Genomic DNA, 25,736 nt, shown 5'->3' on the forward strand with positions numbered 1-25,736 from the left:
ATGGCAGCGTTCTGTCAGCAGTGGTCAGCTGGCACTACGCCAGCCACAATACCCGGGGACCAGTCAATATTCTCTCGAAGTCGTCCGACTGGCTAGTTCAGTTTTGAAAAGCATCCATATTTAGTATGAATTAAATTTGGTGCACCCATCTTTCTTTCCGTACGAACCCTTGTTTTTGTTGTGCAATTCAACCTATTGGTTGCCATGCTGCACAATTGTTAAAGTTTTTGCTTGCATGAAATAAACCAATATTATATCACATTACATATGGATGTCTGTTCTCCCTTATCCCCCCTAAGGATGTGTCTTTTTAGTCATCTTGATCCATAGAGTTATATTTAAGAACTAGAGGGCGCACTGGCCTATATACGCGCCCCGTATGCGCGCAGGCGGCCATTTTCAAAGTTGAACAAACAGGCATTGCTTAGCGTGTGTTTGTGCGACCATTTTGTAAGTTGACAAAACAGCAAACAATAAACACAAACTCCAACGTATTCTTCATATTCAAAGTGCTTGCAGAATGGCGCGTGTGTCTCCTTGCGGTCCCGTCGCGTTTGTGCAAGAAGCATCACCAGTGCACCCTCTAATTCTTATAATATAACTCTATGTCTTGATAACAGAAGACAAAAGTAAAAACACACCCGGGATTGATTCTTCATGAAGGCAACAGAGGCAATGGACCGATCCGGCCTGTCAATCAAACTCTGCGCGTTCACCCATTTTGACCAATCACAGCAATGATTGTGGTCGGACAAACTCGGTCATGCGTGCGCATATAATTGGCACGCGCGGCAGAATCGTGCAGAATGTCATTGGGAGTGCTTGTACACGTGTCTTGCTCACGTGCACGGTGGGCGGAGCTTAGTGGAAAGCCGGAACGGTCCATTGCCTCCGTTGTTGACTCTGGCCATTGCCTTGGTGCCCCTTGAAATGTTTCCATAGAAGTTGATGATTTCCTCATATAGAGATGCCTTGGAGAAAAGGCCATGATGCCCTTGCCCTTTCAGGTATCAGGCCCCAAATGTTCCGAAAGAAATTCACAACTCTTCTCATGGGATGATAAAGACGCCCCTTTACCAACACCCTGCGATGCTCTTACACGTACCCTTTCAAAAACGATGCATCAGGCCTGCGCATAGTGTCCGACTCTGAATTAAATTTGATAAACCAGAACAGTATTTGTAATTGCTTTACTGGAGGCTAAGGTGCCAATTCCCCGATGCCGTCATGCATTTAATGTGCTGCAAGAAGCCAGACGAGTCACTGGTACCTCGTATAATCGGTTAAGTGGTCGGACTTCCTGAGGTTGTTTTAAAATCAGAAAGCGATGTGTATGGAGGATAGGTTACTGCTCCCCAGACTCCGCTATGTCTCGTATAATGGTGTGTGTTCGGATGCACCAGACTACCAATAGACATGCGCCAACCGCTTTGAGCTAAATCCACAGAAGCGTGTGAACATTTTTAAGGGGAATGATGTGGCGTTAGCTTGTGCATTGTAACTTTAATTAAGGGTACTTTATATTTATATAGATAAGTTTAATAACAATTTGTTTTCAAAAATCTAATCTGGGGCAGGCCTCGTACTTCACGGAGGCAACAAAGGCGATTGCCTCCGTGTTCTCTTGTCATTGCCTTGGTGCCCTTGAAATGCTCCAGTAGAAATTTACAATTTCCTCATAGGGTAGGCTTTAGCAAGGAGAAAATAACCTTGGTGCCCTTGCCCTTTCAAAAACTAAGCATAAGCATATAGGCCTGCAGGGGCATTGTTTTACCCATTATGAATTTTAGGAATTTGATGTAATGAAGTGGGGAGGGGGGTTGTTTTGGCGACATTTCCCCTGTATGAGCCGTACACGCTACATGTAACTTGTGTATGGGGAGAAACCTGTCAATAAAAATATCTTTCAAGAAGGTCAGGAGATGTTTCCTAGTAGTTACTCATCCCTCAGGTTGATTGCAATATTTCCATCGCTACGTTATTTCAGTCATTCTTATTACCTCAACGGGTTCAAGAGACCTTCATTGTAACTTCCTGAGGGCGCCTGAGACTGCGGTTCCCCCCTTCTAACTGCGTCATAATATCGCCGCTAAATTTAACCCCTTCAAGTTTCTAAAATAAACCCTGTTGAGTCTGCCTTGTGAAGGGACACACACAGTAGTGCCGCTCGCTTTCAAAGACTCGGTGCCGTGTTGTACCAGTCTAAGAAAGTCATCCCGAGTTCTTGGAATTAGAATCTTACCTGTTCATGTCAATTGCGGTTCTTGGTTCTGAGTCAACGAGAAATCCGTTGTAAACAATGCAGATGTACGTGAGCGACTCTGGGTATGGAGGTTGGGTGGAGTCAGAGCTGTGTTGGCAATTTACTGGAGGGGGTTTATCTTATGTGCAGGAGATTTACCAGCCGCTATCGGTGCTGTCATCCGTAAGGTGTTGTTTACCCAATTTGGCATGAATTGCTGGGCATGGCAATTGACTTCTTGTTTTTAATGACAACTGCAGGCATGCAACTTTTCCCAACTTTTCTTTGGATCAGCTAATTTCCCCTTTTTTATTCCCGGTTTTACCAAAATTGAAAGTTCTATGTACAAACATACAAAATCATTGATATTTTGGTAATTTCCCTTTTTTTGATGAAGTTACAGTTATGCCTGCAACTGTTTACCTTTTATGTTAGTTTTGCATCAGTGGATAGCAAATATTATAAGTCATCACACAAGGGCGAGTGGAATACAGAAAAATATAGCGCGTCTGCGTCCCAGGCCGAGTTGGGTATGGGACACAGACGCGCTATATTTTCCGTATTTCCACAAGTGTGTGATAACGAAATCTTCAAGCAAACTCGGCGCGTGACATAGAACACACCAGACGCAGGTAGTGATATAAGCCGTGCAATGTCGGTTTTTATCACCACTCCATTCTGCAAAACTTATTGGAGGATTAGCGCAGACTTGAAGATCAATTTTGTTATTACCTTTACACCGTTGTGTATTACATGTAAGGACTGTATACTCGGTATACTCTCCTGAGTTCTGTGAAGAAAAAAAAAAAAACACTCAGGAAATCACTAGGGTGGGACTCAAACTGTTTTAAATTGTTGCTAGAAGTTTGGCTTTGTGCAGTGGGAAGGCAGGGGTTGTAGAATTGTGCGTGTGTTGTGCTGCTTATTTAACACTGTTTATTTTTTTGCATTTGACTGTTTGACGTATTAAAAGGAAAGGAAGAGTGTTTTCGGTGGCACGGTTGGCTTGTGCGTAAAGCGCTCCCCTCTCACCAAGGTGACCCCGGTTTGATTCCTGGTCGAGGCCATATGTGAGTTGAGTTGTGCGTTAGTTCTCTGCTGTGCCACGAGGGTTTTCCGGAAAATCAAATTAAAGTGTTTTCACATATACAATATATAAATGAAATAATGGAACACTGACAAACCAATCGCAATGTTGTAATAATATGCTTCTTAACAATTTGACGGTTGCTTATGTTTTGTCCTCATTTCCAGGTTGAAGGTAGATATCAAGCTGTGTACGAATCAATTATTTTTGTTTGCATTTGACTGTTTGAATGTATTGAAAAGAAAAGGAAAGTGTTTTTTACATTTGTACGAAGTTATGAATTGAACATTGACAAACTAATGTTTCACGTTTGCTGTAGAGATGTGCTAAATATAACAATTTGACAAGACTCATTTGGTTTTCATTTCCAGGTTGCCGGTAGCAACCAAGCTGCGTATGAATCAATCTTCAGACAGGTATGTATCATCTTTTCAAACATGGGGGGGGGGGGGAGGGGATGGAGGGTGTATATTCAAATACGATTGATTGAAATACAATACTTGTTTTTTAATGTCGAGTGCGGTATCTACGGCCAAAAAATAAAATGCCTGCCCTTTTATTTAAAATAAAGAGGATTTTTAAAAAAAATTCTTCAATTTCTTTTACTATGGCCTTCCTACACATTTTTTAAGTCAACCGAATGGGCGTTTTAACTATATGAAAAAAATCGTCGGAGATTGTTAAAAACGTATCCTTTTTTTGGGGGTATTAAAAGAAAGAGAACAACAAAAAAAAGGAGGCGGCCTCTAAAGGGCGGGGATGCTAAACGTGTTTTTTTTTTAGGACGTTATACAAGAATGTAGAACTATGCAACAAACAGTCTGTATCATGCGTCCTAGTTGTTCATTCAACAAGCTGTAAGGAATCAGGTCATGGCAGACAACCTGTGGCTGTTTGAGTAAACATCGCGGCATAGGACAGTCGGATGGCTTCGTACTTGACCCCGAAGATCGTATATGAGATCTTGGGGAATATTAAATGATACTAAAATATCTGGTTGGAGGAATGGACAATTAGACTGAGACTGAGTTGTACAGTTAGTTCCTCCTATGTGGCTTAAATGCACTGTTCATATTTAATTGGATTTGTCAAGTTTATTTAGGATTTTAGGTTGGAAAAGATCAGAACATTCCTAATTCTGATATACAGCAATGAACAAGATCAACAAGTTCTGGCAAAAGAGGATGCCATTTGCTTGCGATAGTAGATATTTTATGGGATACAATGATTTGTGTACATTGTTTTAAATCATTACTATGTGTACAATACATGTACATGTAATAAGCTTTACTCACACGACTTCTTGCGGCGACATCCGTGAACTCATAAAACTGAAATTCATGTTCTGAGGTTTCAATGTTGGTACATGTTTGGATACATATAGGTTTGCTTACTATGTACATAGGTTTGCCTACTATGTACATGTAGTTTAACTACGTACATGTAGTTTAACTACGTACATGTAGTTTAACTTTTAAACAAAAAGTTCAAAGAAATTTATAAGCTATAAGCTAAAGGAAGAAAAATAAATCATTGTAATAATTTATGTTTCATACATTGAAACATTAAGGTTTTTTCAATGTAGTTTTCTGAACTGGGGGGCATTCTTGACCCTATGAAATTTTTAAATTAGGCCAAAGCGCGCTGAGTACTCTTGTACATAGTTGAAGAAATTCAATCCATGTCTCACCTCTTCTCAATAATTGGAGACGACATTCCTTCATAATCATAATCTTGGATTACACTCTTATGAATTTCAAATCTTCAAATCGAACCACCAAGGATTTTTTTTTATTTTTATTTTTATTATGGAGTTCGGATATGAAGTTTATGGAATGTGATTGATGAATTAAATGACATGATTAATGAGAAGTCCGCGGAGGCAGTGCTAAGCTCAAGGAAGGAAGGAAGTGTGTCTCCTTCGGGGAGCGTAAGATGGACTGAAAGGTTGTCTGCCAACCTCCTGAATACTAAGGCACTCCTTGCCAAGTAATGTTTAAAGGCAGTGCATGGACACTATTGGTAATTACTCAAGATATTTATTAGCATAAAACCTTACTTGGTTACAAGTAATGGGGAGAGGTTGGTAGTATAAAACATTGTGAGAATCGGCTCCCTCTGAAGTAATGTAGTTTACGAGAAAGAAGTAATTTTTCACGAATTTGATTTCGCGACGTCAGATTTAGAATTAGAGGTCTCGAAATCAAGCATTTGAAAGCACACAACTTCATGTGACAAGGGTGTTTTTTTTTTCTTTCATTAATATATCAACTCTTTGACGATCGATTGAGCTCAAATTTTCACAGGTTGTTATTTGTTATGATGTTGAGATACACCAACTGAGAACACTAGTCTTTGACAATTACCAATAGTGTCCAGTGTCTTTAAAGGCTCTGGACACTATTGGTAATTACTCAAAATAATCCTAACCTGTATATGCTTCTTAAAAGGTCAAGTGCACAGGGGCATTTTCTCCTTGGTTTAGGGATCCCTGTGCGGAAATTGTAAATTCATACTGGAGCATTTCAGGGGTCGATTTCACAAAGAGTTAGGACTAGTCATAACTTAGGACTAGTCCTAGTCCTAAGAGATATCCAAAATGCATAGCTAGTCTTATGTTGGGATACATCAAGTGAGATACTAGTCTTTGACAATTACCAAACATGTCCAGTGCCTTTAAAGGATTCGCGTACTTATCAAAATGTCTACAGATTTACATTAAAACGTACAGGGTTTGAAGATAATGAGAGTGGAAAGCTTCCCTTCAAACATTACTAACTAAGATTCTGTAGATTTTTGAGAAATGAGTAAGACAAATCACAAAAGCACATGACAGTAATTTTAAGAGAGACACATGCACTAGTCTTTGACAATTACCAAACATGTCCAGTGCCTTTAAATGCATACATGTTCATCATAAATAATCAGCTCATAAATTGATTTGCAATATCTCTCTCTCTCTCGGAAGCTGTTCACCCCCCAACTACTAGATGCTGAATCATTTTAAAGGTACATGTACTATACAGGATCGGCAGAGCTGACAAAATAGTCGCAGACAGTGTTCATGTCTGTGTGATCAACCGTATATAATTGGGAAAAATGCTGGTATGAACTTTTTAATGAGTGCTCTAACTTCCCTTGTTTCTCCCTTCATCAATAATTAAACCTTAATAACTGTGGCAAAACGAGTGACCTTTTGCACATTTCGGTCGATACGCAAACAAAAGTAATAGGACTAAGTGGAAGTGTCGCGGCTGAGCTGTTAAAGAGCACCGAATTCAAACTCTGGTGTTTCTGAGTGTGGGTTCAGATCCCCAGCTGTGACACTTGTGTCCTTAAAAAATGTGGATCCATTTAAAATACTGTCCAAATTGAGGAAAATAGCATTTTAAGACCCCATAATCACTTCTATTTTGATTGTCACTTAAAGGCAGTGGACACTATTGGAAATTACTCAGTTGTTAGTATAAAAACTTTATGGGTAACGAGCAATAGAGAGCTGTTGATAGTATAAAACAATGTGATAAACGGCTACCTGAAACAACACAGTTTTTGAAAAAAGCGTTAATTTCTCACTCAATGGTAGACTTTAGGCCTGAAAGCCTTTTATTATGCATCTGAAAGCACACAAATTTGTGCTACAAGGTTGGTAATTCTTTTATTTTTCTCTTGCAACTTCGATGACCAATTGAGCCCAAATTTTCACAGGTTTGTCATTTTATGCATATAGGCCTAATGTCGGGATACACCATGTGACAAAACTGGTCCATGACAATTACCAAAGGTGTCTAGTGCCTTTAATCAAGAAAGAATTTTTGTGAGCGTGTACAAAATCTGTTTTGTGTTGACGGAAAGAAAACACACAAGATCAGGAACATAAATACCAGCAACTGACAATAACAAGAAACTGGTTGGCAGTTGCCTAGCAGCGGAACTGGAGGTAATCCTGGTCTGATTGTATAAATAGCGGAAGGCAAAAACGCAGCGTGGATAACTAGCTGTATTTCAATCACGAAGTCTTCTTCACTTACGGCCAAACAAAGAGAATGATTTATGTACCCACAAAATATTCTTGTGATGATATAATCTTTACACATTCTGTGCATCATTACACATTCTTAATCGAGTGAAGACATTTTCAAGAGATATTGAAATTATAATTTGCAGTACTTTTTTCTGCACATTATTTTCTCGGCAAACATACATGTTTCACTTACGAGCAAAAGTTAATTTTATAAACAAAGAGAATGATTTATGTAGCCATGAAAGATTATTACAGTGATAGAATATTTTCATCATTACAGGTATGTTCTCTGTGCATTTTTAATTAAGTGAAGACAATGTCAAGAGAATATGAAATCATAATTTGCAGTATTTCTTTCTTGCAACTTCTTTTCTCGCCAAAACTATGCTTCATTTACAAGCAAATTTGAATTTTTTACAAACAAAGATAATTTATTTTGTACCCACAAAATAGTCTTGTGATAATATAATTTTGCCATCATTACATTCTGTAAACAAGTGAAGGTATTTTCAAGAGATAATGAAATCATAATTTGCAGTATTTCTTTCTTGCAAATTATTTTCACACCCAAAATATGCTTCATTTACGAGCAAATTTGAATTTTTACAAAGAGAATAATTTATATATTCACAAAATACTCATTGAGAGAGTAAAAACGTGCCATCATTACACATTCTGTGCATACTTAAAACATTGAAGAGTTTTTCAAGAGATAGTGAAATAATAATTTGCAGTATTTCTTTCTTGCGCAATAATTTACTCACCAAACATATGCACACCCTAACTGTTTCTGAATATTAACGCAGACAGAACTTCAATTAAATTAATATGAACTACTTAGAAGATGTTGCGTCTAGGATTTGCGTGTTAACAAGGTGAAGTCACCCTTAGTTTATTAAATATTAATATGATAGTAAAATATTAACATAAAGCCCATTATGATCAGTCGGAAACATGATTACGACAACCATTTGTTCCTGGCTGGATATTTTGTTACATAGAATAGATTATTAAATTCCAAGTAACGAGCCTCAAATCATATAAGTCGGAACAGGTGCAGCTGTTTTCCATTACGCTAATGTACACTTACAACTTCTTGACGAAAATTTAATTTGTAAATGCTGATTGGACTCTGGTAGAATTTTATTCCGCTGACAAATTATTGTTGAAGACGATTTAATACATAACGTTATCTACTGCAGGCCTCATACTTCTCAGAGGCAACGAAGGTGATTGCCTCCATGCCCCCTGGTCATTGCCTTGGTGCTGCAGTAGAAATTTGCAATTTTCTCATAGGGGGCCCTTTACCAAGGAGAAAATGCCCTGGTGCCCTTGCCCTTTCAAAAACGAAGCATACAGGCCTGCTGCTACACTGTGCTGTCGAAAATTGCAGTCATATAAAATTAAATTATAATGCTGAGTGCACTCTGTCACTGAAAATTTTTCGATGATGGTATAATACATTTAATGTTATCTACTACATTACATGTATATGCTGTCAAAAATTACAGTATGGTTTAATCTCATGTGCACAGTTCCTGGCACAGTTGATTTGCAATTGTACGTTCATTCATCGCAAGCAATATCAAAATAGGCATCCCTTTTTTGCACAAATTTCAGTATTGGAGTTGAGCTGTTTTTATCTTGGTGACTATTTTTGCCTATTCCTGCTAGTCTTCACTGCAGTCTGCCCATCCCTTTGTGTATCATTTGCAGGCCTGAATGCTTTGTGTTTGAAAGGGCTAGGGCACTAAGGCACTTTCTCCTTCATAAAGGGCACCCTATGAGGACACTGTAAATTTCTACTGATCAAAGCAGTTCAGAAGTACCAATGCCGTGATCAGGGGGCATGGATGCAATCGCTTTCGTTGCCTCCGTGAAGTATTAGGAATGACTTTGATTGCCCATCAGAGCCACTGTATTATGCTTGATATCCTGCAGACTGAAATGCTTAGCAGAAAGTTTTCATGCAGTATTTTTCTGCTTTAGGTGCTCTATGACATTGGGCCCTGCCATGAAGCAGTCCTGAGTTTAATTTGACAAAGCTTTTTCCCGCTAAGCAAATTTCTGTCTGAAAAGTGTCTTCCGTAAATGATCAAGAACATTTGTGTGCATTCTCAATGGATTTACATAATTGTTTCCCTCATCAGGGTCGAATTTCACACAGCTACTTCAGCACAAACAGTACTAGAGTAGCTAAACATAACAAATTATGCTTAACAGAATAAGGTTATCAGTCCAAATACCATGTCACATGCATGTGCCATTTGTGACTTGTATCCTGCTCATTTTTAGTAAGCAGAAAACTGTTAATATTGTATTTGTGACATGGTATTTTGGCTGGTAGCCTTGTTCTGGTAAGCATTTTTCTGTTGTGCTTAGCTACTTTTGAAATTGTTCCCAGTTCACCTTCATCTCATCAACCTCCTCTTCTCTTCTCGTCTCTCCTCTCAGGTTGATAAGACAGGTGCTGGTAAGATCGGCGCCGTAGATGCAGCTGCCTTCTTGAAGAGATCAGGATTACGAGAGACGACACTTCATAAGATATGGGAACTATCGGACCCCACGGGCAAGGGATACTTGGATAAACAGGTAAGATGCATCGGCTGGGAATGTCGGCTGGAAAGTCGGCCGTCGAGAAAAGGTCATTAAGGCGGCCATCAAGACTCAAAGGCATCAAGATTATAAGGCTTCAAGATTCCTGCCTTTAAAGGCACTGGACACATTTGGTAGTATTCTCACTTGTCGTATCCCAATTTATGCATAAAATAGTAAACCTGTAAAAATTGACTCAATTGGTCATCGAAGTTGCAAGAGAACAATGAAAGAGAAAGTGCCCTTAATGCACAACTTTGTGTGCTTTCAGATGAATAATAAAAAGGCTTCAGGCCTGAAGTCTTTATTTTGAGTGAGAAATTACATCTTTCTGAAAAACTACATGTATGTTACATCAGAGGGAGCCATTTGTCAAAATGTTTACACTATCAACAGCACTCCATTACTCATTACCAAGTAAGATTTTATGCTAATATATAATTATTTTAAGTAATTACCAATAGTGTCCAGTGCCTTCAAGCTGTTTTAGATTACACGGTATAATTGTTTGGAGACGTTTTCTTGTTTGTATTTTGTGTTAAGGCATTCTGTTTAATACATGCATCAAAAATCAAACATTTCTTGCTTTGCGATATTATATATGTTGTATTTTGTTAGAAGTTGGCAGTTTTGTTTTGACAAAGATGTTCATCAATGTGTTAAGACGAAGTATACCTACCTGTTGCCTCGCTAAGCATGGATGGGTCCAACATTCTTGATGAAAATACCGTGACAATTTGTTGCTGTTTTCTCAGCATGTAGACTGTATTAAAGACACTGGACACTATTGGTCTTCTCACTTGGTGTATCTCAACATAATATGCATACAAAAAAAAAACTGTGAAAATTTCAACTCAATTAGTCGTCTAGGTTGCGAGATAATAATGGAAGAAAAAAACACCCTTGTCACAAGAAGTTGTGTGCTTTAAGATGCTTGATTTCGGGACCTCAAAATCTAATTCTGATGTCTCGAAATCAAATTCGTGGAAAATGACTTCTTTCTCAAAAACTCTGTTACTTCAGAGGGAGCCGTTTCTCACAGTGTTGTATACTATCAATTACCAAAAGTGTCCAGTGCCTTAAATAGCGGAAACTTTCACAGGTGACTTTTCGTGTGGACAAAAAATCTAATCCATGACCCTATTTTTTTGTTTGTTTTGTATCCATAGGGTTTCTTTGTGTCTCTGAAGTTAATTGCCTTAGCACAGAGTGGCCGGGATGTTGTATTGTCTAATATAACCGTACCAGCTCCTATTCCGAACATGGTAAGATTACTGACTGACTTTTCTGTTCTGTGATCATTCATATTGTATCCATCTTGGTTATGAAATCCTTTTTATGTTAAGTATTTTGATATAAACCACAAGGGAAACTGACTTGGGGTTGACTGGGGTTGAACAAAGAAAAATTGACTAGAGTGGGATTCGAACCAATGACCTCCGGATTAACGTGCCGGCGCTCTACCATCTGAGCTATCTAGCCTTATGTTGGCAGTAGGCCTATCCCTATTTTGTCAATATCTTTGTTCGGGGGTCAAAATTGGAGTCATAGCGCCATGTCACACAAGGCAATTTGCAGGCAACCAATTTCAGGCAATAGGCATTCACATTTTAATTTTCATTCACAATTTTTTCTTTGGATTGTGAGACTTTTTTTTGGACAAATTTACCATTATGCAACCAAAGTGGTCCCATAGCATGGATACACTGAAGTTGCTTGCCTCTTAGTTGCTGGTAAAAGTTGCCTCATGTGAGAAAAGGCGCTTTTCTAAATGTTGTTATAACACAACTCTTGCTGGTTCTGTATTCTGGTTGGCTGAAACACGGTCACGTGGAATGAACTAACATAGTATAGTCATCGCGCGCGCATGTTTTGCGGGAACTAGTTCCCGAGCGGGCACTAGTCTTTGAAATTTGTGCCTGGTTACAGCGCCCTCTCTTGACCTGAACCGTGAACAGCAACTACAAAATTTCCTTTCTTTTCCAGATTACTGTTCTTATTTCACATTTAAGTTCGAGCTATGTTATAGTAGGTCCCTCTTCTGGTCACTCAAAGTCCCTTGGGGGGAATAGACGTACACTAGTGACCTCATTGCCAGTCAATATGTGTATATTATTGTTGTTATTACTATTCATGTATTCTTACCCCACAGCAAGGATCAGCAGCTGCTTCGTCCCATTCCGTCACCCCTCCAATGACTGGTGGCCCACCAGAAACATCATGGTCTGTCTCGGTAAGTTTTAACCTTACCCAAAACCCTTCCACATCACATCCCTATTCTTGAACCTGGCCCAATTTCATAGTGCTGCTTAACAGTAAGCAAATTTGCATGCTTACTATAGCAGGAAAATTTACTTAAGCCTTAGCGTATTTCACAGGTTAGCAGAAAAATTGGGCGACCATATTGCGTGTTTACCGTGGATTTGCATTGTGACGTCATTTATTTCCGTGCGGTAAGCACCGAAATGTTAGAATGCCTTTTCGTGTGCTTACGGTTAGCAGCGCTATGAAATAGTAATTGCACACTAAGCACAAAATCGGCCGCTAAGCAGCGCTATGAAATTGGGCCCATGTCTGATACGTGAATAAGACTCTTCCCATGCAATATGTAAATTGCACATAGCACGTGCGCTCTTATATTTTTGTTGGCAAACTGAGGGAATATTGCGCTGTTTTAAACACGCCTAATGGGTGCGTGACGCACACACGACTGCGCGTCCGCTAAGTGCACAACTCTATAACGTTTGCCAACCAATAGGGTCTGTACGCATGCGTGAATGTAATTAGCATATTTCATTGGAAGGGTCCATTGTGTCCACAGTCCATGGCCTTCATAACTCTCATTCTTTTATTCGAAGAGGGGGCTTCAACGTCAAATTCAATTTTGTCATTCACTCATTTTCCAATAGATAGTGTCCTTATAAGTCTCTCATCAAAGTTTTTTTTTGGTGGTTTATTACCTTGTCTTTGAAGTCTCTACATGTATCTTGACATTGGACAATAACATGGCGTCATGGGACCCCCCTCTCTTAAGGGTTTGTGTACTTTTTACACTACACAAAAACACAAATTCCACAGCTTTACTTAGAATTTACCACTTTTGAAGATAATGATAGTAGAAAGCTTCCCTTAAAAAAAATTACTTGCTGGGGTGCTGTAGGCTTTGAGAAATGAGTAAAACCCAGGGGTATAAATGGGTACCTGCGAGGGTAGAGGTTGATATTGTGAATGATAAAGCCTTCGGTGCGCCTTCGGTGCAGCTCGGGTCTGTATACTCCCTATTGGGAGCTGAGAAAGATTACATGGATGTTATTGGCCCAATGACCAGGGGACTAATGTAAAGCGCATTGATACGGTACGACCAACTGGACCGATCCAAGGCAACGTGTTCCTTTAATCTTATCTCGAGTTAGAAAGGGTAACTCGTCCTAACTTAGGATAGGTTCAATGCGTCCTAACGTCTTTGGATACAGAACTTACCTAGTCCTGCGATTAATCCTAAGTTACGAAAATTTTGGTGAAATCGTCAGCAGAACCCTTTAAAAGCTATGTTCAATGTCTCATCAAAATGTTGTATACTTAACTTTCTTAGTACTCTATATAATTGTTCGCAAGAACAATTTGTACTTTTCGTTTCTAAATGCCAGACTTTAATCTTTGATTTTTGTTTTTGTGTCTTTTTTTGACATTTGATGTGGTGCCTTCAGCCGGAGGAGAAGTCGAAATACGATACAATCTTTGAAGGGTTGAATCCAATCGAGTACAAATTGTCTGGAGATAAAGTCCGGACTGTCTTCATGAACTCAAACCTGCCGGTGGATGTACTCAGTCGGGTGAGTTCGTATATTTTTGTTTAATGCAAGTTTGACCCAAATGAATCTAAAAGCCACTCTTGGTGAGGGGCCATCTTCTACCTCTAGGACCTGGGCCCAATTTCATAGAGCTGCTAAGCACAAAAATTTGCTTAGCATGGAATGTTTGCCTTGATAAAAACAGGATTTCCCAACCAAATTTCTACGTGAGTTTCAAGATAACCATACAAGTAACAAGGAAATGCAACAAAATGGAAATTCAGTTGGTAATCCTGTTTTTTACCAAGGAAGAAATTTCATGCTAAGCAAATTATCGTGCTTAGCAGCTCTATGAAATTGGGCCCTGGTTCAAATCCTACCGGGGGCCAGTACGTGAATTGGGTTTTCAGTCCTTGCCTGATTGCGGGGGCTTCTCCTGGAGTAACTCTCTTGGGTTTTCCTCCCACATCTTACGCTTTTCAAAGACCAACTCGACCGATCCAAGGCAACGTGTTCCTTTAAAGCTGAAACTTCCTCCTTTTCTGCGCTCGTGTTTAGGTTCACTTTTTTGAAAATCCTTTGCTTCAAAACTAGAATGAATAATAAATAACAAAGTCACGGCACTATGATCCACGTCTACACTACTACGTTTTCATGAACTTCAATTGTTATCTTTATTGGCAAAAACACTGTTCAGTTTTTCTACCTGCATAACTTGTATGTTGTTGTAGCCATTTGTCCTATTCTTTTCTGTAAAGACTTTAGCTTGGGGCAAAAGTTCGAACCAAATTTTTTCCCTTTCATTTCTGTATATCATCACAAAATGTCCAGACATTGCTAATATTGTTCATTTCTTCAATCAAGTTTTGTAAGTAAAAATGTTCACAGAAAATAACATGAAATAGAAAAATATATGCCTTTGTGTTTAGAAATTGGATACTATTTATGCCTTTGTATTTAAAAATTGGGATACTATGTTAACATACTACATTTGACCTCTATATATGTGAATGTATTGTAGGTAAAAAATAGGTCACAAGGGCATTTTGGTACAAGCTGGTTGTCATGGTTGTGGCCGCTATGGTTTAATGGGTTAATTACATGTACATGCAGCTGCAAAGAATGGCCATCATTGAATTAAAGGTGCTAATAATCCTAAGATAGTACGTCCAAATCGTTCTTCCCTTTCAGTCTTTTGTTACCGACAAAACAATAAATCAAGTCTGTAAAACTGTTATTTGCTGAAAGTTGTTATGTTTTTATCCTTGACCTGTAGATATGGGATTTGAGTGACATTGATAAAGATGGATTGTTAGACAAAGACGAGTTCGCTGTGGTAAGTCGCTATCCGAGTCTTGACTCTTGCTGGGGCATTGTGTCACTTGTGTCCTTAAAGACACTGGACACTATTGGGAATTGTCAAAAACCAGTCTTCTCACTTGGTGTATCTCAACATAAAATGCATAAAATAACAGACGTGACAGACCGGTGAAAATGTGAACTCAATTGGTCGTCAAAGTTGCGAGATAGTAATGGAAGAAAAAACACCCTTATTTATATCACCTAAGTTGTGTGCTTTCAGATGCTTGATTTTGGAACCTCAAAACCTAACTCTGAGGTCTCAAAATCAAATTCAACCAAAATTACTCCTTTCTCGAAAAACTACGTTACTTCAGAGGGAGCCGTTTCTCAGAATGTTTTGTACTATCAACAGCTCTCCATTGCTCGTTACCAAGTAAGTTTTTATGCTGACAATTATTTTGAGTAATTACCAATAATGTTCAGTGCCTTTAAAGGCAGTGGACACTATTGGTAATTACTCAAAATAATTATTATCATAAAACCTATCTTTATTAGGAGTAATAGTGAGAGGTTGATAGTATAAAACATTGTGAGAAACAGCTCCCTCTGAAGTGCCATAGTTTTCGAGAAAGAAGTAATTTTCCACGAATTTGATTTCGAGACCTCAAGTTTAGAATTTTAGGTCCCGAATTCAAGCATCTGAAAGCACACAATTTTGTGTGACCAGGGTGTTTTTTTTTTTCATTAATATCTCGCATCTTCGACAACTGATTGAGCTCAAATTTTCACAGGTTTTTTGTTTTATGAATATGTTGAGATACACCAAGTGAGGAGACTGGTCTTTGACAATTACCAATAGTGTCCACTGTCTTTAAACAAGACAGTTAAAAACCATTATTGATGTTAGTTTTGCATTGGGGATGATGCATGTAAAGAGTATAATTTGTTGTTACCCACATATTTCTCTGTTTTTTTCATAATTCATAGTGAGATTGTTTTTCCAACTCTTCTGTATAATTCATTGTAATTAATTTTAAAGCCTGAATGAAAACCAAAGTAAATAAATAAATAAATAAATAAATAAATAACAGCTAATTCTGTTTTCTCAAATAAATAAATAACTTGATTTTGGGGGTTGAACAAAGAATTGACTATCAGTGGGATTCGAGTCAAGTTGGATTCGACTAGAGTGGGATTCGAACCAACGACCAACGATTAACGTGCCGGCGCTCTACCAACTGAGCTATCTAACCCTATATTGGCGGTGTCCCTATCTTTGTTATCCTTTGTGGTTTATATTGATAAATAAAGAATGTTACATGTTTTGCCCCCTTCTGCTTTCAGGCGATGCATTTAGTCTACAAAGCACTGGAGAAAGAGCCCACACCGATGGTTCTCAGCCCCCAACTCATGCCCCCAGCCAAGCGCAAGAAGCCACCCATGCCAGGAGCTGTAGGGGTGTTACCCCCCGGTGCTATACCATCCAAGAGGGCCACGCCTCCCATACCCATGGATGGCTCTCCGAAAGGCTCACCAGTACTAGGAACCAAACAGGTTGGTTCACACAGACCAGAAATTTCAGACTTCTGAGATAATATTCTGTTTTTAAAGCCATTGGACCCTTTCGGTAAACACTATTGTCCAAGGCCCACACTTCGTGTATCACAACTTCTATATCAAATAACAAACCTGTGAAAATTTAGGCTCGATCGGTCATCGGAGTCGGGAGAAAATAAAGGGAAAACCCACCCGTGTATCCGCGCGTTTCGCCGTGTCATGACATGTGTTTAAAATAAATCCATAATTCTCGCTAGCGAGAATTGATATTGTTTTACTGTTTTCTCAAAAAGTAAAGCATTTCATGGAATAATATTTCAAGGGAAGTCTTTCACAACTACCTTCTGTAAACCCTGTAAGTAATTTGTAAATCTGTGAACTTTTATTTTTTTGTCTGTACCGAAAGGGTCCAATGGCTTTAACAGGAGTTATTATTATCCCCCCCCCAAAAAAAAGAAAAGAATATTGAGGTTGATGTTGTGAATGAAAAGCTTTCGCAGCGCCACGGCAGCCCGGGGCTGCATACTCCCTAATGGGAGCTGAGAAAGATTAAAGGGATGTTTATTGGCCAAATGACCAGGGGACTAATGTAAAGCGCATTGATATGGTTGATTGTGAAATGCCCTATATAAGAATTTGTTATTATTATTATTATTGTTTATATTGTGTTCTTAGTCTTCTCTCCATGGGGGTCTTGGTTCGCTTATGAACCATAATGTGTAACGCATGTTCATAGAACCCAGTGCACTTTGCAAAAAGAGAAAGGGTTCGCCCCGTTGTTCCTGGCTTTGGCTGCTGTATGCGCCGTAGCACCTTGTAAACCCTTATTAGGTGCTACATAATTGGGTCTCAAAATTCATCACTGTAGTAACCTATCTTTCTGAAAGTTTGTATTTACTCAGCGCCTTGAATGTTTTTAAAGAATTTTTACTCCCGTTGTTATAATTCCGTATTTTCTTATTTTTTAATTTGTTCGTATTTCCATGTTCAGCGCCCTAGAGCTTGTCTTCATGGTTAGGGCGCTATATAAGTTTGGGTATTATAATTATTAATAATACATGAAATAAATAAAAATAATAATCTGTTTCTTGTTTTATACTCTAAAGGAGCAGAGTAAATGGGTAGTTACTTCTCAAGAGAAGACAAACTCGGACGCCATCTTCCAGAAGATTGACACAGATAAAGACGGATTAGTCGGCGGTGAAGAGATAAGACCTGTGCTAATCAATTCAGGATTACCACAAGCTATATTGGCTCAGATATGGTAGGTTTAGATCATAGAGTTATATATAAGAACTAGAGGGCGCACTGGTGATGCTGCTTGCACAAACCCGACGGGCCGCAAGATGACAAGCGCGCCATTCTGTATGCACGTTGAATATGAAATACACGTTTGAGTTTTTTTTATTGGACGCCCACGCGATGCTGTTTGCTCAACTTACAAAATGGCCGCACAAACACACGCTGTGAGATGGCTGTTTTGTCAACTTAGAAACTCTGGTTTAGATTCATCAGGCTTTGGGGTTGGTGTAGTGGTGTTTTTCCCCCACCTTCCACCTTAAGGACCTCGGTTCAAATCCTACCGGGGGCACTACGTGGATGGGGTTCCAGTCCCTACCTGACTGCGTGGGTTTTCCAGAGAATAGTTCTCTGGGAGTTTTCCTCCCACGTCTAAAACTTAAACTTCTTCCGTGGGGGTTCTTGGTTTTGTATAGTGATTAAGTTCCCTTTGTCTGGGAGTCCCTGGCTTCACAATTAGAATGAATCAATCAGAGCTCAAATTTTACACGGGACCGAGGCCAGGAGTTTACAATGTGATGTGGCGCAAGTAACCATCTTTTAAAACATCTTTATAACCATATGTGCATTTCATAACAAACGGTTTTTAACGCTTTTTATAGACCAACTCGTCCAATCCAAGGCAACGTGTTCCTTTAAGATATGTGAGAGGAATTTTTGGCAAACTCCCAATTTTCTCTCTCTTCTCTTTAATGACAGGAATTTATGCGATACAAAGCAAACGGGGCAGTTAAATGCAGAACAGTTTGCATTAGCGATGTACCTTGTAGCCCAAGCTCAGTCAGGTACCAACCCACCGCAGGCACTAACACCTGAGATGGTACCACCGACACTAAGACCTAAACCAGGAAAAGCTGCTGCTGGTGGATTACAGGTAAGGCCGGTAACAGAGGTTTTAAACTCAACTTTTTTTATCCATGAAACAATTAGTGTTTTGGCAGCTCCATGTAGAACAAGAACAGCTGCACCCTGAACAAAGATAATGACAAGATAGGTGATACCCTAAAACAAAACAAACATATATCTCAGACATTACTACCCAGGGCATGCAGTCATTTAAATGTAGAGTAAATAAATACGTTAAGTAACGTCCTGTTTTACAGTAATTATGATTTCAGGTGATGCTAGTTGTTGTGTCTCTCATCACTTTCTAGTGAGTGAGGCATAGTCCAATAACCATTATCTCCTTTCTTTTCTTCTTGTTTTTTTTTTATCGTGGAATGGTCTGTTGAAATAAGCACTTAGCTATCACTTTGGGATATTATGCTTGTTTTTTCAGGGGCACTCCTTATTTAAAAAAAAAAAAAAATCCAAACTTGGCTTGTGGACTGGTCTAGGGTTCCCTCAGAAGCATATTGTTTTTGAACCCCCCTAAGATTAATGTTAAGGTAATTATGGCTAAAGCAAAAAGAAATGTTGTCAGAGCAATAACTCTAAAAGGACTTGCCGTATCAACTCCAAATTTGGCTTGTGGATTTATCATGGCATCCCCCAGAAGCCTATTGTTTTTGGACCCCCCTAAGTTTAAAGTCATTATGGCTAAAACAAAAGAAATGTTGTCAGAGCAATAACTCTAAAAGTACTTGCCGTATCAACTCCAAATTTGGCTTGTGGATTTATCATGGCATCCCCCAGAAGCCTATTATTTTTGGACCCCCCTAAGTTTAAAGTCATTATGGCTAAAACAAAAGAAATGTTGTCAGAGCAATAACTCTAAAAGTACTTGCCGTATCAACTCCAAATTTGGCTTGTGGATTTATCATGGGATCCCCCAGAAGCCTATTCTTTTTGGACCCCCCTTAGTTTAAAGTCATTATGGCTAAAACAAAAGAAATTTTGTCAGAGCAATAACTCTAAAAGGACTTGCCGTATCAACTCCAAACTTGGCTTGTGGATTTATCATGGGATCCCCCAGAAGCCTATTGTTTTTGGACCCCCCTAAGTTTAAAGTCATTATGGCTAAAAGAAAAGAAATGTTGTCAGGGTGATACCTCAAGAAGGACTTGGCATTTTACCTCCGCACTTGTGTGGATAGGTCTAGGGGATCCCCCAGAAGCCTATTTTGGGGGGGACAAATGTCAAGGTCATTACGGCTTAAACAAAATAAAAAAATTCCAAGTAATTACTCAAGAATGAGGTTAAAGATGCTATGTCAGATTTTTGGCAGATTTTTGGCAGATTTGACCAAAAAATTTTGATTTAAAATTCAACAGGTATTTTGATTGGGGTCGAGAAAGTTACAAGCTTTCGTTTGAGCCATTGCTCGAAAAATTACGCCAATTATTAATAGCAGTGAAATAAAGTGCTTATTTTTTGTCGGCATCCCGACAATATATCGCGTGACCAATTCTTATGTGTTTTATAAGAATCGTTTTAAATTTTTGTCATGGTTCCTGACCACTAAACGTAAAAGTTTTTAAAACTCGTTTTCGTTAGAGCTGGTGATACTCTTTGAAATACCATTCACTCAAAAAAAATTTGTTTTTTTTAATGTTTGGGACCAAAAATCTGACATAACATCTTTTATCTCATCGGGGCAATTGTGTTTGTCAATACACCATTCTTGTTTTTGTTTTTGTTTTTTTAGGATTTAGCTGCTGGCGATTTCTCGGCAATTAAAGAATTAGATGCAATAAGTAAAGAAATAGAAAGTCTGAGCAAAGAGAAAGGACAGCTCCAGATTAATATCAGAACCAAAGAAGAACATGTCAAGATGAAGACGCTGGAAGTACAGGTAAGGAGCAAACAATCGGGAGAGGGCGCTCTTGATGCGCATTTTGGGTAAATTTTTTGTTGATGTAGGGTTGAACAAAGAAATTTACCTAGTCAATTTCTCGTGTGGTTTATTTCTTGCTATTTTATTTAAGAAGTCACATCCCCTTTAGGTGATCCATCTGATGCTTGTTACCAGGTTGTATCATAAACTTGGGTGTGGTCCCTGGCTATACGATGGTTAAAAGCAGTGGACACTATTGGTAATTACTCAAAATAATTATTAGCATAAAACATTACCTGGTATCGAGTAATGGAGAGAGGTTGATAGTATAAAACATTGTGAAAAACGGCTCTCTCTCTCTTAAGTAACCTAGTGTTTGAGAAAGAAGTAACTTTCCACAAACTTGATTTAGAGACCTCAGAATTAGATTTTGAGGTCTCGAAATCAAGCATCTGAAAGCACACAACTTCGTGTGACAAGGGTGTTTTTTCTTTCATTATTATCTCCCAACTTCGACGACCAATTGAGTTCACAGGTTGCATATGTTGAGATACACTAAGTGAGAAGACTAGTCTTTGACAGTTACCAAAAGTGTCCAGTGTCTTTAACAGTCGTTTGGCTTACATACATACATACAAAAAATGTTTTATATACCGCCATTTCATCAAGACCACACGGTTTGCTTCTGACTAGCCCACTGAGCGAAGATATTGACAAATTATGGAGACTGCCAGCATAAGGGCTAGAAAGCTCAGTTGGTAGAGCACGCGTGCACGGTAGTCTGGAGGTTGCATTTTCAAATCCCGCTTCAGTCAAAATTTTGTTGTTCAATCAAAAATTTGTTCAACAAAGTGACAACAAAACACTTAAGTTATGGTTGGGTTGTATTTATGTATTTGCTGATAATATTAATAATAAATAATATAATAATATTGAGTTTTTATATTGTGCTTTTTCACCCCCTACGGGTGTCTCAAAGCGCTTCAAGATATTATGCCTGGTCACTGGGCCTTAATTCACTCCTTAAACCATCGCAGCTCCCTGGGGAGTATACAGCCTCGTGCAACAAATATGCGCTACTCGGCTAAATCAATCACAAGAACCATCTCTGCCCTCACAGGTACCCATTTACCCCTAGGTGGAGAGAAGCAATTATAGTTAAGTGTCTTGCTCAGGGACACAAGTGTCACGACCGGGATTCGAACTCACACTCTGCTGAACAGAATCAGCAGAGCTTGAATTCGGAGCTCTTAACCGCTCGGCAACGACACCCCATAAATATTGTCCTCTTTAATGTTCAAGGGACTTCAAAGTGAATTGGAAAAGTCCACATTGCAGACCAGGCAGCTAGAAACACAAAAGGCAGACGCTGAGAAGAGACTTGGGGAGCTAGATCAGCAGCGCACTAAGCTGGAAGCATTATTAGCCGAGGTTAAACAACAGTGCCAAGAAACACAACAAGATGTAGATAATCTCAAGAATCAGATTAGCTCCCAGGAGACTAGCCTGAAGGTAGGGGATTAAATTTAGAGATTAAAAGATCAATTGTCTGTTTGTTTGTTTGTTTGTTTGTTTGTTTAGATGATCTTCCCATCAAGGGAATTCGGCAATCTCCCACAAGGGGATATAAACACCAAGCTGGCAACAACCAATCTCTCTCACAAACATTGGTTTAACGTCTTTGATTATGAATTGCACAAATCAAGAAATTGTGATTCAGTTGCTAGACGACAATATTTATTCTAGTCATTGTGAAATCAGCGGTTAACTGGAGATTCGAACCCACAACCTTGTGAACAGAGTATAAACAACAATACAAAGAATCAAAAGATGTGGATAAACTTAATAACTGAGTCAGCTCACAGAAGACTAGCCTGTTGGCACAGGCATGCAACGTTTCCTCCGATCAGCTGACTTTCTCTTTTTTAAATCTCAGTTTTACCATTACAAAATTGATAAATACATTGTACTACTCAAAATCATTGCAATTTTGTAATTTCCTTTTGTTTGGTGAAGTTACAGTTTCATGCCTGTTGGTTGGGGATTAGATATGGCATTAATGTGGAGACTAATATGGGTGCATTCGTTTAGCAATAACAATTTGTATAATGTTTTGTCTCTCAGGCTCAGGAAGAGGAATTAAACTCAGCTCGTGTAGAGTTGACTACTCTAAGACAAGAAGAGGTCCAATTGGAGCAGCAGCTAGAATCAGGGAAGACGCATCTAGACTTGGTGGTGCAGTCCACCAAAGGAGTAGAACAGGAACTGCAACAGGTACTCAAAAACTGTTATAGACTCCCTTTAAAAAGAATTGTTTTTATGCAAGTCACCAGACACACAAGGCCGGAAGGCCACTTCAATGTGTGGGCTACAATTACAGGCCTGGAATTTCATCTTGGAGAGGGCAAGGCCTTTTTAATTTTGAAAAGGGCACTTCCATTGGAAAATCTTTAGGTCTATGGGAATTTTTGAAAGGGCACCGAGGCCAAGAACAGGGGCAACGGAGGCAATGGCCTCCGACGCCTCCGTGAAATTCCAGGCCTGCAATTATTTTTGTACAGAGGCCGTTGCCACCTACTCCTAGGGCTGAGACAGGGTCACCCCTTTTACAGTACATACGGATGTAGGCTTGGGTATCATCAGTCCGAAGCGCGGTCGGTAGAGCAGAAAGCACTACCTCCCCAATTTTACATAGCAAGTGTCACGACCGGGATTCGAACCCACACTCTGCTGGTCAAACACCAGAGCTTGAATCCGGTGCTCTTAACCGCTCGCCCATGACACGCCTTGCACAATGTAACCAAACGTATTATTAAGGGCAGAAATTTGGGGAAAGACCAAAATAAGTTTTTGAATGTTTGTTAATACATTTCAAATACTTGTTTGCACTATTACATAATGGGCTACTGAAAAACGTTGCGGGCGACTGTCTATGTTAGAAATAGCCCTGGGTTCAAGGTTGTAGTTATTGTAATAATTTGACCACTGCTAAGATCGATTTCTGGCTTATTATTTTTTTTTTTTTTTTTTTTTAATTTCATTTCAGAACGCAAACACATTTATTCGATTAAACATCCCAATGTTTAACAATTTTTTTATTATTTTTTTTTATAAGTGCAAGCACTTTTTTATATTTCATACATAATATACACACGAACATACAAACCAGAATTAGAGGACAGAACAAAAAACAAATTTATCAAGAAACAATTAATAATTAATTAAACCGTAAACCTCCACTTTGTGTTAAACTTATGCATAGTGTTTGAGCTAGTCGCAATGGCTCATTAATTGATATCATTACATTTTTTATAGTCTCTTGTTTCAATTGTCTTTTTTTCCGCGTCTAGCTGCAAACCAAACTGAAGAGTCTGGTGGAGAGTAAGAACAAACTAAACGGTCAGATCCTTCAGTTTGAGCCGCCCCTAACCAGCCTGACGCCTCACGCTAACAGCAACCAGAGCGGTGTACTGCAAGGACATGAAGACCTTGGCTTACCTCACCATCATAATAGATTACCGTCCACAGATATAGATGCATTCAGTAACAGAGCAACGGTAAGTGGGATCAGCTTTTGCGTATTAACACTCTACATTGCCAAAGTCCAAAAGCACATACACTTTTAAAATTGCCCGTTGTTTTTATTATGTAACAATATGGATATATATTTTCATATGTACTTGGACATTCACTCTCCCTGCTTCTTTTGGTGGCAGTTTCTCTAAAGGTTAAAAATCCTACCAAACGGAAACAACCCTAAATGGAAGAAAAAGCTTTGCAAAAAAACCTGACTGATTGCATAAAAAAAAGTTGCTAACCATGCAAAATGTAGCTGGGTTCCAACAAACTCAAACATGGAAAGGATCATTTTCTCTAACTTCACATTTAGCTCAGACTATTTGAATTTTCCGAAAGCTTATGTTTCGGTATTTGGTTGAAGCTATGGTTCCTTCAGCCATGCTTTAACCCTTTTGAACTATCACATCCATATAATCTACGCCCAGCAATATCACCAAACGTCTAGCAACATCACCATTTGCCCACCAACTACACATACGCCTAGCAAATCACCATATGGCCAGCAACATCACACATACGCCCGGCGATACCATCATGTAGCAACACCAAACACTCAGCAACTTCACCATCTGCATTTACTGTTATTTCTGTTTTTTTTTTTATTTTCCTGGCAAAATTTGATTGAAGAAAAGAACAACAATATTGCAATGTCAGGGCATTTTGTAATGATTATACTGAAGGATTTAGGCAAAGTCATTTGGTATGCATCATCGAAACAGCAGGAAAAAAAAAAAAAAAAAAAAAAAAAAAAAAACACATTGAATTGGCGTCTTTGACTACCACCCTCATGTCTAACAACTGCATGCATGCCATTGTAGCACTAACCCATGCTGTAGTGCTGTAGTGATGCTATGACTATTTTATCTCCATTTCGATCAGGCTGGTAATAGTCCCGTGAGTAGTGTTAGTGGATTTAGTGTAAGCTCAGAGCTGAGACAAACTGATGAAGAGTTCAAGGTAGGTTTAAGGGACTGCCCCCCCCCCGTTAAGGAACATTAAGCTGCATAAGCGGAGATTAATGGCCATTCATAAATACCTCGGACAGTTTCGCTATTCCTATTGGTGGAGAGCGCGTCACGTGGGTGTGTATAAACCTTTGTTAATTACCAGTAAAAAGTGTTGAAACACGGGCGAGCTTGCACCTGTTCTTATATGACAGTTTCTTCATTCCTATTGGTCGAGAGCAACTGCTGAAGCATTCCCTTATATGGAGTTGTTTACCCGAGGGCCGCAGAGGGCTTTACCATTTCAGAGCTGGAGGGGTGTTGTGTTGAAAGAAATCATTTAACAATTGTAATTTTTGCATTTATTTTACTTTTTGACCAAAAAGTGTTGATGTTTTTGACCAAAAAGGTATTTATGAATGGGAATCAAAGTGTTTGGAATTGGTTTTTAACTAGTGGTTTGAACCCGCTGAGGCCTGGTTCTTGATAATTTACCTCGACTTTGTCTCGGTAAAATTATCAAGAACCAGGCCTCATTGGGATTAAACCACTAGTTGAAAACCTCTTCACCACACATTGATTCCCTTATGCATTTACATG

General features: G+C 39.0%; 1 protein-coding gene across 2 annotated transcripts in view; it reads left to right on the top strand.

The window, feature by feature from the left end:
• Positions 1–25,736, top strand: part of LOC117297446 (epidermal growth factor receptor substrate 15-like 1) — a 40,531-nt gene that overhangs the window by 6,877 nt on the left and 7,918 nt on the right. For both annotated transcript variants that reach the window (XM_033780484.1, XM_033780485.1), the window contains exons 2-15: positions 3,701–3,745; positions 9,808–9,945; positions 11,118–11,213; positions 12,101–12,181; positions 13,656–13,781; positions 15,016–15,075; positions 16,386–16,595; positions 17,705–17,862; positions 18,597–18,771; positions 20,485–20,631; positions 21,916–22,125; positions 22,738–22,887; positions 23,964–24,170; positions 25,072–25,149. In XM_033780484.1, coding sequence (XP_033636375.1) covers positions 3,701–3,745; positions 9,808–9,945; positions 11,118–11,213; positions 12,101–12,181; positions 13,656–13,781; positions 15,016–15,075; positions 16,386–16,595; positions 17,705–17,862; positions 18,597–18,771; positions 20,485–20,631; positions 21,916–22,125; positions 22,738–22,887; positions 23,964–24,170; positions 25,072–25,149 — 1,881 coding nt within the window. The remainder of the gene's footprint in view (positions 1–3,700; positions 3,746–9,807; positions 9,946–11,117; positions 11,214–12,100; positions 12,182–13,655; positions 13,782–15,015; positions 15,076–16,385; positions 16,596–17,704; positions 17,863–18,596; positions 18,772–20,484; positions 20,632–21,915; positions 22,126–22,737; positions 22,888–23,963; positions 24,171–25,071; positions 25,150–25,736) is intronic.

The sequence above is a fragment of the Asterias rubens genome, chromosome 12 (assembly GCF_902459465.1).
Source record: "Asterias rubens chromosome 12, eAstRub1.3, whole genome shotgun sequence".
Lineage (NCBI taxonomy): Eukaryota > Metazoa > Echinodermata > Asteroidea > Forcipulatida > Asteriidae > Asterias > Asterias rubens.